The sequence below is a fragment of the Buteo buteo genome, chromosome 13, assembly GCF_964188355.1.
Source record: "Buteo buteo chromosome 13, bButBut1.hap1.1, whole genome shotgun sequence".
NCBI classification, from domain to species: Eukaryota; Metazoa; Chordata; class Aves; order Accipitriformes; family Accipitridae; genus Buteo; species Buteo buteo.
Window position 1 is genome coordinate 22,155,400 of NC_134183.1, and position 12,909 is coordinate 22,168,308.

Here is a 12,909-nt window from a genome sequence, read left to right on the forward strand (position 1 = left end):
ACTGTTTTCCTCGCACTATTTTTACATGGAGTGCAGGCACTCCTAGACTGTAGAGCAGCTACAGGACAGACTGATGCAGTACACTGTGCATGAATCGGCTCTGCCTCTTTCCTCTCCCACGTATCACGTGATTGTTCCTGCCTTCATGTCTTCATCTCTTCAGTAATGGTCTTAAGAGTAATTCAGTGCTGCGAACAAAAGGCAGCTGCTGTCCAGCCAGTGCCTTTTAAATTATGTCCTGCCAGTAAAGTAAAGCTCAATCTAATTAAAAATACTTAACAAAATGCTATCAGGCCTCAGCCACGAACCAGCTGTTTTGCAGCAAAGCTGGTTTGTGTAGGAAGTGCACGACCCATCAAGGTGAGCTGTGGCTAAATAAGACAGGCCCTTCTTAGCATAGGCTGCAGAAGTGAAGATGCCATGTAATGGAAAGGCAGCAGCTGCAATCTCTGGGTGTACTTACCTTTCTGATGAGGTCTCAAGTGGAAGATGAACAAATGACTGAAAATCTGGTATAAATTTTTAGCTAAGTAAGAGCAGAAAAGCTAGAGCTTGATGAATATGATTGCAGCTGGGGTTCTGGGCAGAAAGGGCAAGGCTCAGTTTAGCCCTTTCTGGATTTTGACATGGGGGAAGCCTGAAGCTGCAATTAAGATCTTGCACAACAAAGATTTTCTTAGACAAGTTATCAGATACATTTCTTTTTTAAAATGGGTCCTATTAAAGGATTATTTTTCCAATATCTAAAAGAGTTCTGCATGGGCCACAGTATAACATGGACTTCCCTTCTGTCCTGTATGTGGCTTTTGCCACCTTCGTACAAGCTGCTGCTCTTATTAGCAAGTCTGTGTGCAAGTGTGAGGTTAACTGAATGGAGTCATCTAATACACATTTATAACCCTGGAAAAGGGAGGGGGTGCCTTTCTTACGTCTCTTAGTGTCAGTGATCTTTGGATGCCTTGATACCGATAACTGCAAAATTATCAGTGATGTTTGTCAAGTGCTATCAGAGAGACCTTAGCTTAACACTGTGATGATTTGAATTATGCCTGACAACAAGTTCCATTAAGAGTATGAAACAGGAATAGCTCTAATTGCTTAAGACCAAGTAGGTTGTAACTAGGCTGCACAAAAACATCACTGAAGATAGTTCATCTCCCCATCAGCTGGCAATTACCAATTTTTAAGATACCAGAAACTTTTCAAGTTCTGGTTTGTAAGAGACATCTACTCATCTGAGCTCAGCCAACTAAGATCCCAGTTGGCTCACTTCTCCAGTGGCAGTTTGCTCATGGTATGTTAAATGAGCTGAATATAATTCAAAACTGCACTTCTATCTCATGAAAAACAGTATTCAGTTCAAGAAAGCAGTATGGAAGGGGTGGCCATTGCTTTTAAAGCTAAGAAGCAAAGGGACTTCAAAATCCAGATGCAGTTCTTGATGGCTTATGAGGTATAAAGCTGGCTTCTAGGCTGTTTGCTCCCCTCCTGCTGGTTTCTCATAAGCCATCATGTTCACTCTCTTCCCTCCACACTGGGGGACTGGCAGCTCCCAGGGGAGAACCTGCTTAGGCTGTGGGTGGATGAGGCAGGGGAAGGCAGGTCCTGAGCGGCTTGAACAGCTGCTTCGAAGCTTCAACCAGCATGTTTAGTCTCTATTTTGGAAGAGATTACAATCTTAATTGCCAGCCTTCAAAGGCTGCCAGCCCTGGCTTGAGAATACACTCCTAGTTGTTGCCTGTTGGTGCCCTCTCTGTTCCTCCCAGTGATGGAAGGAACCCACTGATCTGCACGTGAAGCAAGGACTAGGATTCCCTGGCCAGGGTTTCAGCTTTGTAGTGTGCAGATGCAGGACTGTGGTTTGAAAGATGAGGTGGGATAAAGATTAGGTGACCTACTGCACCATTTCAGCCAAGTCGATTTATTTTAAGGCTTTTATATGAGGTGTAACACATCATCTACTTAAAGCTCTTCCTGACTCCTCTGGGCTTCTTACACTGGCTCTTCTAGATAATTTAATTCAGTGTACATGTTGTTATTCTAGCCTAGCAACAGTTAAGCAACAGATACCTGCTCAGGACTTTCACCAATTCCAAAACCCAAATGAGCCAGTTTGGCCATCTTCTCTGACCTGCTTTAGGCAGCACAGAGCATCCTTGGGGACTCCTCCACCAAGTATAAAAGCTGGTGAAGTGACTGTGGCAGCACTCCCACAAACCTACTCACTCCAGGCTATAGGATCACAGAAGCCAAACTCTCTCCTCCAGACTTGCTGGCCCTGCTTACAGTAAATCCTCAGCTGTGAGTTTCAGATGTGCATTTCTTGCCAGGTAACAAGTCTGTTAAAGGGACACAAGGGGCCTGGGCTGATGTGGCTGGTCCTCATCAGCTCTGATGCCAGCCCAGAATAATCACTGTGCTGCTGCTGAGCAAAAATAAATGCTTCGAATCATCATCAGTTCCTTATCTTCTGCCTCCCGCCAGCTGTTTCCCCCCCCTCCGTGAGTTTCCAGGCTGCCTCTGCCCTGATACAAACATACTTAGCTGAAGAGAAGCTCTTTTTTACAGACACTTTTCTCCAGCCCTCAAATCATAAAGGTTTAAGCTCAGGTCAAGAATATTTGACATTTCCTCACTTCATTTCTGTCTGGCTGTCAGCAGAGTTGTCTCAGCAGCACCTTTTGGACAGTGTCTGAAATCACCCAGCTCTCTCCATCTCCTTGCGTAAGGACTCCTACAGTACAGATCCCAGTGGCATCAAGATGTTTCTCAGGTAAACAGGAAAAACAGTCTATTTAGGCAATTTCTCTTGTTATCTTTCCTTGATCTGATAAAATTTTTTGGGGGTCAGACCAGTACCTCTTGTTGATGGTGCAGCAATACTCTCAAAGCTCAGAAGTGAATGCGGTGGTCCCTGCCCTTATTCCCCTGCTGCCCCATTTGCCATCCAGCTTCCTCTGATACTTATGCCACCAGCTTCCCAGTTACCTTACTCTCATCCCCAACTGTTGTGGGATACCTGCAATTATATATTAGCAATGCCCTTGTGGATACAGCTATGGATAAGGAGAAATAAGGCTGTTTCTTTTGGACTAACGAGGTAAAATGTTGCTGCAACAACCTACTGACAAGGTTGGGCCTTGCTAGAAAAGCAGATGTTATCCAGAATACTGCTGAGATTCTCAGGACCCACTATTTCCCAAGGCTGACTCAAAGACACAAACCCGCCAGCTAATAAAAGCCACATGCCCAGCCTGTACAGCAGCAATGAATATCCATCCCCTGGCACAGGTCAACTGTTTGGTGCTTCAGCTCTAACCCCATCCCTAAAACCACCATAGGCTTGCATACAGAGTTAGCAGGTGTGGGATGCAGAGGCTGTGCTACACCATAAATGAAAACAGAGGTGACATTTGCCATGGTCTATGCCCAGCAATAAGTGTGGCCCCAAGTCACCCAGGCATGCTTGCTTCTCCTCTTGCGTGGCTGTGGACCACCCTTTGGCTTGGTAATGGGTGTCGTGGACCACCCTTTGGCTTGTACTGCTTGGTAACAAGCGAACTTCAATGTGACTTAATTCAAGGTTCCAGTCTGAGCTCCTGTAGTTAAGAGTCAGGTCTTCTTAAGCAGTATTAGCATTCCTGAAGCTTGCTAAGCTTAAATAAAACAATAAGTACAACTCAGGATGCTTACAGACAGGGTGAGGTTTTTGCTGAAGAGCTTCTATTTAATGAGCTGTTCAAATGATCAACTTACTCTGTCCCTCTGCGTATATGTAATATTTTTAAAATCGCATATTTGCAGCACATTGTTTGTTACTGTTCAAGGAAACAAATTATTTGCTTTTAACATAATCACTATCAGAAGTAAATTATTCAGCATTTGCTGCTTGGAAGTTAAAAAGGGAACCTGAATTTCTTTTTAGTTTCTTCCTCTTTTTTTTATAATAGATATACAAGCTGCAGGGCACACTTTTATGCTCCTGTAGCCAAGATTTTGTAGAATTGACTAATAATCTATTTTGCATATTTATAAACACTTTATTATTTATTAATGGAACATTTCAGGAGTAAATTTATAATCCTGCCATGTGATCTCAGTCTTTCAGAGAAAAATGGTTGCTCATGTCAAAGAGTTGGAAATTAGAGCTGGCGTAACAAAGAAATGAGTGAGAATATCTCATTAGTGTGAAAGCAAACAGGCAAGAGCCTTTTGCAAGAGCGACTACACACATGCAAGATGGCTCAGAAAAACCACATTAGATGTTAAATACAGAACACAGCACTCACGATGTATCAATTCCATGCTCTGCTTGCTAGAAACCCACAAGAACATAGTGCAGCCCTACAGCCATATAAAAGTACTGGCCCAACACACCCTGTCCTCACTCTCCAAGTTGCCATTACCGCACTCAGCCACTCCATCTCCAGGTGTTTCAAAATTCCAGCTTCAGGAGTTTCAAAGAGAGTGTTGATGCCCTCCTTGCTGGATTCAAGCCTAAAGACCAGATACAGGTGTCCCATCACCACCCCACATCCCACCCCACTAATGTTGGAAGTCACAGACCACTCACCCATTTCCAGTATCAAAGCTGGATGTTTCAGGCATCCTCTCTCCACCCCAGAGCATTACCAAACCACTCAGAGATGGGTGCCAGGAGCAAACAAGCATACATACACATATGGTTTCTGATACCACCATTGTTTCAGTTAAAGACAAAACCAAAACATCTTCTAGGTCCTCAGAAAAAAACCCTCTGAGCTCCTTCTTCTACCTTACCTGTCTCTGGGAAACCCCTGGATTTGTGTCCTTACCAAGAGTGCCAAACTTCTCTGGTTTCCACAAGCTCTTTGCTAATGAAGCATCTCCCAACCACCTTGTGCTACTTGCAGTGATTACTCCACTTGTGCCCTTTATAATTTTCTGGTCTTGATAGCCCCCACCCTGCATCTCATCAAGTGACCCAACTCCTGCCAGGTGCCTTCCTTGCTAAAGATACTCCTCCCACCCTGGTCCTCATCTGTCAGACCCAGGTAGAGGAGGAAGAGCAGTGAAGAAGGCACAAGGCTCCAGATCCAAAACAGAGTTGGCAGCTTGTATAAAGACAGTTGTGGGCTGAAGGTTGCCAAGTTATGCAGATTCCCAAAATCACAGCCCTCTAAGTGCAAGGATGCTGGAGCAATCCGTGCTTGCACCGTGGCCGTGCTTCCCCCGGGGCACTGGTGGAACATGCTGTTTTTGGAAGCCATGTGTCCAGAACTTCACAATACAAGGCAAAACCTTCCAACAGCTTCAGTGGTGTTGCTTGCATTTCCTAGCCCTAGAAGATGCTTTCTCCTGGCTGCTTCCAGCCATAAAATGAATGACACTTGCTACCCCCATGCCAGGGCAGCATTATTCAGCCGTTTAACTGTGTGGCTGGGCTTGGCATCGCTACCCGCTGCACGGCCGGCTGGCTTTCTGTGAGGCTGAGCTTGCAGCTCATGCCAACCTGTGAAGCCCGAGCCACAGGAAAGACCTCACAGAGCTCCATCTCTTAATCAGGGCTTCACAGGTTGGTCAGGACGTAACCATCCTGCACAGAGGGCTGCAAAACCTAAAGCTCCAAGAAACCTCAGGTCAAAAGCCTGGGAACCGCGTTCGTCTCTTTTCGATCCAGAGCTGGCAAGCAGGGAGTGTGTAGCGAGGTCTGTCTTGGTAAGGGAGAGGTGATTAATGAGCCTGGCTCATAAAAGCTTGGACAGAGAACTGAGGAGACCTGCTGGGCTCTTCAGCAGCAGAACAGGCAGCCGGGTGCAAGGTGGGTCTCCTTCCGTCACGGAGAGCTGCTGTGCAATTTGCCCTGCACCAGAGGCATCAAGGGTCTGCCACTGTTATGGGGCAAAAGCGTCTGGAAGGTGACTTTTTCTGCACTCATTTTATTTTTCTGAAAGGAACTTGGAGCGTTTGGAGTTTTCTTTGATTTGAATTTCAGAGGAAGCTGAGCAAACCGGCTGTGCCTTGCCTTCTGACAGGGGGCAGGTGGGGAAGAACAGAAGTAGAGGAGAGAAGGTGAATCAAGCTGCAGTTTGGCAGCGTACCCAAGTGTAGCAGCATGTCATTTATGCCATTTAATTGTTCCCTGCAACTCAAATAATGTGGAAGGCATTAGTAATAATAGCAGCTTCATTATGTTCCTTTTCTGATGTGCTGTCTAAAAAGCTGAAATCTGAGGAAGGACATTAGGAACCCAACATTTTAGGCTTCCTTTGGCATTTTGTTATTCTGCAGAACCTGAAAATACTTCAGTGAAGGCTATTAAGGCTTAATATAAATGTGTGCAAACAGAGGAAACCTGCATGCAGAATACAAATAACAAGTTTTTAGCAGGTGGGGTGTTAGTCAGCGGTTGCAGTGCTGCAGCGCTGAGCGTTTGCACCCCACATCTTCAACCCACCCAAAAATGCATGAGCTGCTGCACCAGAGACCAAGAGCTCTTGTTAGGAGCTACCTTTATTTAGCACAGAGCAAAACAATGTCCTGTTGGCTTAGAAGCCTTGTTGGGGTGGAGGCAAGAAGGTGAAGAGCTGGGGCACGAATCTGTTGCTGCAGCCTTGGCCGTTGCGGAGGTCAGCTCAGACCCTGCTGCTGCACGTTTAACATGGCCAATACATTAAATCATCTCACTCGATGGCTCCATCGATCTCTTCATCACATCCCGCTGGCCAGCTGTTGTCAGTGGGGTGTTCGGAAATGTGGTGTGGCACCTCTGAGCACCCAGGGGGTTTCACAGCTTGGCGTCATTCAGACTGCATTAGGCTTTGGTGAAGTGCGTACTGACCATGAGTGAAAGACGGAGGAAGGTTTTCTGCCAAAAATACAGCCAGTTCAGCTGCTGTGCTGCTGAGACAATGGTAGAAGTAGATTTCATATGCTGCCAGTTCCCAGCAGACAAGCCCTTGTTTCATTCTCAGTACATGGATGCGTTGTTTTGCTTTTTTGACTTTGCCCACCCAGCAATAAAGAGCCAGAACGATGGATTCTGCTCCCGCTGACACCAACATGAATGGGGAGCTATGCCACTGCTTGCAAGAATATCGATGCCTTATATATACAAGGCATTGATTTTCTTTACACCCCAGTGGACAGAACGGAGACACGCTAAAGGGGCTTTTTAATGGCATTGGGGATGGTGGGTAGGTAGTTACATGAAAGATATTCACATGAGGTGCTGCAGTTTGTCACAACTCAAACTCCTCTTCCAGAGGAGGTCTGGAGCCTGCAATGTTTACATTGTCAGAGGGTATTTACCATCACTGCTGCAGCAAGTTTTCCTGACGCTTGCTGGGGAGCACAGACTCACTGAGAAGGAAGAACTCAAAGTAGCAGCAGCCCGGAGAGGTAGGAGGTGAGAAAATCCTCTTGCACGTAAGACAAGAGGCTAAGCTGAGATTTCACAGTTTGCTGAGGCACGGTCTTTGCAATGACCTACATTCATACATGATATATGGGACCCAAACGTAAACAAGACATGATGAAAGAGCTGGGGAAGGGCAGAAGTGGTGTGTGGTTCCCGGGAAGGCTCTGGGAGGCTGTGCTGGTCGGAGCCGGACCCTCAGTGCTGGGATCAGTGCTGCACCAAGTATGCTGGTCCTAAATCAAACCGAGGTGCCTGACCTGTTTTCTGTCAGCCGATAAGATGAAAACAGTGACAAATACGGCTCTCCCTGGGCAGCCTCAGAAAGCTGTTGATGGGAAGAAGAGGAGAGGAGCATCGATGGTGATTTGTCCAATGCACTTGAGTCTTGAAATAAATAGTTCAGGAGAGAGTTGGGGTTATTTGTGTTCCCCCAGCTCTTCAAGCCATGCTGTGTCCCTGATGCCAGGCTATCCTGGGTTTGGAGACATACCCTGGGTGAATATCGTTGTCCTTTCAGATGTTACCGTGTCACTCAAAAGCCACCAAGCACAGCTGGGTGGCTGCTGTTAGCTATTACATGCCTTCCCCAGGGTACATGGGCACCAGGAATGATGGTTTTTTCCATGCCTTGTCCCCAGAGTGTACAAGGATGCTTCTTTTACTCTTTTGCCCCTTGCCATGGTTTAACCCCAGCCAGTAACTAAGCACCACGCAGCCGCTCACTCACTTCCCCCCACCCCCAGTGGGGTGGGGGAGAGAATTGGGGAAAAAAAAGTAAAACTCATGGGTTGAGATAAAGACAGTTTAATAGAACAGAAAAGAAGAAAATAATAATGGTAATAGTAACAATAATAAAATGACAATAATAATTTAAAAAGAATTGGACTATACAAAACAAGTGATGCACAATGCAATTGCTCACCACTCACTGACCAATGCCCAGTTAGTTCCCAAGCAGCAATCCACCCAAGCCAACTCCCCCCAGTTTATATACTGGGCATGACATCACTTGGTATGGAATACCCCTTTGGCCACTTTAGGTCAGCTGCCCTGGCTGTGTCCCCTCCCAACTGCTTGTGCCCCTCCAGCCTTCTCGCTGGCTGGGCATGAGAAGCTGAAAAATCCTTGACTTTTAGTACAAACACTACTTAGCAACAACTACAAACATCACTGTGTTATCAGCATTCTTCTCACACTGAATCCCAAACATGACACTATACCAGCTACTAGAAAGAAAATTAACTCTATCCCAGCTGAAACTAGGACACCCTTTTTCTCACTCCATTCCTTTTCCTTCAGATTATTTTGTCTTTTCTTTCACATTTATCTTGTGGGAGGGGTTACTAATAGCACTATTTTAAATGTCCTCCCAAACCCGGGGAATGTAGCAGGCGGGTGAGGACTCTTCCTTTTTCACTGTGCACAAAATCCAGCCAGTGTTACTCACATTTTCTCAAGACTAAAGATATTCTAGGTGTTGAGGTGACATGACGGATGGAGTGAAGACGAGGTCTGAAAGGATCGGTGAAATTGGCACTTTCATAAAAGATGGATGAAGCATATGAAGAATTCCCTTATTCACAAAAAGCACCTGCCAGGTTTTTTCCTCCCCCATGTGAAGGAAAAAGAAGCCTGGAGTGAAAAACCTGCCTCCAGTGAAGCCAATGGCAGAAATGCCACTGATGGCAGGCAAGCCAGGACATCGCTGCCGCAGCTGCAGTCTGCCCGTGCCTCTGCCAGGGGCTGCCGTGCAGTGGGTGCACCTTCGTTTGCTCCTGCCAGCGCCATTCAACATATTAAAAAGACAGCAGGAATGATAAAATTCCCTTTGTTGTCCATCTTTCTCCTGTAAGGCAAAAATCCAGATAGTCCTGTGTGATTAGATACCTTTAGAGAGACCGGAGTTTGCTGTTGGCTTGGGCAGGGCATCGTGGCAGCCATGTGTGCAGGACACGGCTGATCTAGGCAGCATCTGCTTAGGCACAGTCATAGCTTCCCTCCTTGGACACCCAGGCAAAGCAGGGCATTCATGTGTGTATTCCAGATTCAACTTGAAGCTAGAAAACGTCAACGCTGGTAAAAGGGGCTTATTTGGAGCTGTGAATGTAGGTCATGCTGAAGACGAGCGACCTACATTTCCCAGGTTTGAAACTGCAGAATAAAGTAACAGTCGTCGACCCCGGCGACTGTCCTGCTGCTGTCCCTGAGATGGGGGAAACCAGCCTCGAAGGTCCGGAGTAGGGAAGGAGATGGCCTACTTTAGGGAAAACTGAGACGCACTAGGCTGGCTTGGAAATACAGTTTGTAAGCCAATATTGTACTTGTACTGAAAGGGCTGTGAGCACCCTGGAGCGGCTATCGGGTGAGTAATTAAGAATGCCTGGGGGGCCAGCGGGAGATGTACATCTCATCCTTTCAGCAACAGTCAAGGCTCACTACTATGCAATAAGTTAAATGGCTTGCCCTAGGTCGAGCAGGCCATTTTTTAGCAGAGCAAAGAAGTGAACAAGGATGTCTCTCTAGGGAGCATGAAACAATGAGTCCTGCTCCCCTCTCTGAATCACAGCTCTAAGTTTCTCTTCCACCTATTGCCTCCAGGCCCATGTTCTGCACTACTGCTGCTCCTGCCCCTCCTCAGGCTCTCAAGCACCCAAGAGCCAAAACACTGGCTTGAAAGGATTTGAAAAGATCCCAAATGAAGCTTGTTTGTTTATTTGTTGGTACTTTTTATTGTGTTTTGTATAGGGTTGTCTTCTAACTGATTTGAGCACCTCAGTGGACACCTGTTTGCACACTTCCCTGCACAGCCTGCCACCTGCAAGGTCTTCTAGTTAGGGTTTTGAAAGTGAAAACTGAGCACGGACTCAGATTCAGGAGCTGGAGCTGCAGAAAAAAACACCCTTTGAAGCACCATGAGGCTCAGAGGAGGATCGCCGTCTTCTGCAGAGGAGCGCTCAGGTCGTCAGCGGGGCATGCTCACACGTTGCACAAGAGCCAGAGCTGCCGTGCCCGGTCCAAATGCATCCTCCTGGGTGCGCATTTGATGTCAGAGAGATGGAGCACACTGGATTTCAGGCTGTGTGGAGGTCAAGAGCTAGGGCACAAACAGTTTCTTGGCAGGTTTGGGCAATTAGCAGCCCTTTTTGAATCCTCAGCAGCCTGCGTACTGCTACCTCTGTGCAACCTGTGTAGTCTTATCAGGTTTTTTTAGCATTTGCAATTGCCAAAGCCTTAGTGGGGGATCAAGTGTTAGATACGCTGTTCACCTGTCTTGATGTTAACTGAAGAATTATTAGTATAATAAACATTTTACCTTGTTTTTTTAAGCCTCAGCATAGAACATTTTGTAGAATTTGACTGCAAATCGGGACCCTGTGGCTTTTGTCAAAATACTAAATACTGAACTCTCTGCTTGCCTCCCTTCTGACATCATTAATGATAATAATCATCCCCCCACAGCTGCTAATCCTCTTTGCAAAACGCTCTGCCGAGTGCTGGTCTGAGTCTCCTCTGCCCTGTATATTCTGCAGTCATTTATATCAATTCAATACGACCATGGAAATTACCTGGTGGGACTTCAAACTGCTGTAAATGACCACAGAAGATGGAGGCTAGCAGAGATGGGCACACACTGTTCAGGGATGGCTTAACCAGTTCTTGAAGTTCGGTCAGCTCAGAGTTGGAGCGTAGCTGCTGTCCTTCAGTGTGGGTATGGCACAGCCATGTCTCACTGTAAAGGGATATCTCATCCAAGGAAAATCACAGCAGAAAGCACTTGCCAATGCAAGGATCTCTCCTGAATCCTGTCTCAAAGATTCAGGCATACTAACCTGCTTTTATTTTTAACATGGGCAAAATCTAGTCCAGTTGCTGTGTTAAAAACACACCCAAGCAAACAGAACCTGCAGGTGATTAGCCTGACCCCCTGCCTGAGATACCGATTTATTTTTTACATCTATCTTCTCTTGATGTGCAGGTGTTGTCTCAGCTCATTTCATGTTCCTCTTTAAAATCATCTCTGAAGTGATGTGTCCCCTCAGACTAATACTAAAGCGGTGATTGCAGTATCTCTGGGACAACCTTTGCGATGGGCACAGATTAATCAAGCACCAGTTACGGTGCAAATTCAACCTCACAAGAGAATGGCAAGACCTCAGATGCTCCCTCGTATAACAGTAACAGTGAGTTTTTATTTAATGTTCTCCAGCAATCTATCTCCAAGAGCTTTAACAAGGGGGGCTACTGTTTCTCTCCTCCTTTAGAAAATGAAGAGCTGCAGCAGAGATGCTAAATTATCTCCTCAAGTTCACACATTTTAAGGCCTGCCTAGTAGAACCAGGAAAAAAATTCCCATTAAATATACTTCTGATGAAATTTTCAGTTCTGTGTGCTTGAATTTTTCCATGGGAACAACACAATTTTTACAGACATTCTTCACTGAGAAAAAACGAAATCATGTCAAGATGATCCAACCTGCAAATTTCAGGCATGTTTATCTAACCTGTGAGGTGTCTTGTGGACCCTGCAGCCCCACAGTGAAGTGTTGTGGTTAGCAGAGGAGCACCAGGGCACATTAAATTCAAAGTGTGATGCCAGTGGGGCATTTCAGCAACACAGGTGAATGTCAGACAGGCTGAAAGCTTTTTAGTCTTTCTAAATCCCTGTGTATGTGCATTTGTGTAGCTTTCTCTTCCGTGAAAATTGTGGCTTTTGTCTTCATTCCCCAAGAAAGCAAATGCTGAGACACTGCAGTGGGAATGCTCTTCTCCTGCCTGGTGGGTAGGATGGGATTAAATCTGCAGAGGGATAGAGCACACTGATTTTCCTGCTCACAGGTCCCCTCCCTCCTGCAACAAGTCTGTGCTCTTAAAAAAGAGCAGATTTGTGTCCTGCCTCAAAGTTTTGAACGGCCCACATGCTCAGCTTTATGATAACTATTGAGGTGTCCAAAAGGAAACAGCTTTTCCATGTGGTCTGTAGAAGATTGCTAGTCCGGGTCCTTTGGTACATACAGCCTTTCCCCATTTCTCCCTCCTGGTTTATTACAGCCCTGAGACAAGCCCACTGCAAGACTTCATTCTTTTTTTATGAAATGCCTTGCAGTCCATTTACCAGCACATTGTAAAGTCTTATCATAAATAATTAAAACTACAGCTGTCAAAATAAATGGCTGAAGTCCATTTTGGCAATGCTATGTAATATTATCCTACCAGGTTGGTGGTGGTGGGGGGATTGTTTTTTTTGTTACGGCTGCACACTGGTGGCTAGGAGCCTGGCAGTGCCCTGTAATCAGCAATGAGTTTCCCAGTCATTAGTTCAAATTAGAGCAGCTTTGATGACAAGTCGAATGGCAACTCCAGCTTCTAATGGCTGAGGAAGGTGCAGACTGACCCTTCTCACAAGCAGAGCAGAATGGTTTATTTTGTCCCAATTTCTGAAAAGAGGAGCAGGCACAAAGCAGTTGTATAATGCTGTGTTCAGATGGGTTTGCAGCCAGGAGGTCTGGGGCC

General features: G+C 46.0%; 1 protein-coding gene across 1 annotated transcript in view; it reads left to right on the plus strand.

Annotated features, from left to right (window-relative positions):
- FAM174B (family with sequence similarity 174 member B) overlaps positions 1-10,629 on the plus strand; it is a 31,440-nt gene extending 20,811 nt beyond the window's left edge. The window contains exon 3 of the mRNA XM_075045055.1: positions 10,145-10,629. Within this exon, the coding sequence (XP_074901156.1) occupies positions 10,145-10,157 (13 nt within the window). The 3' untranslated portion in view covers positions 10,158-10,629. The remainder of the gene's footprint in view (positions 1-10,144) is intronic.
- Positions 10,630-12,909: the final 2,280 nt, after the last annotated feature.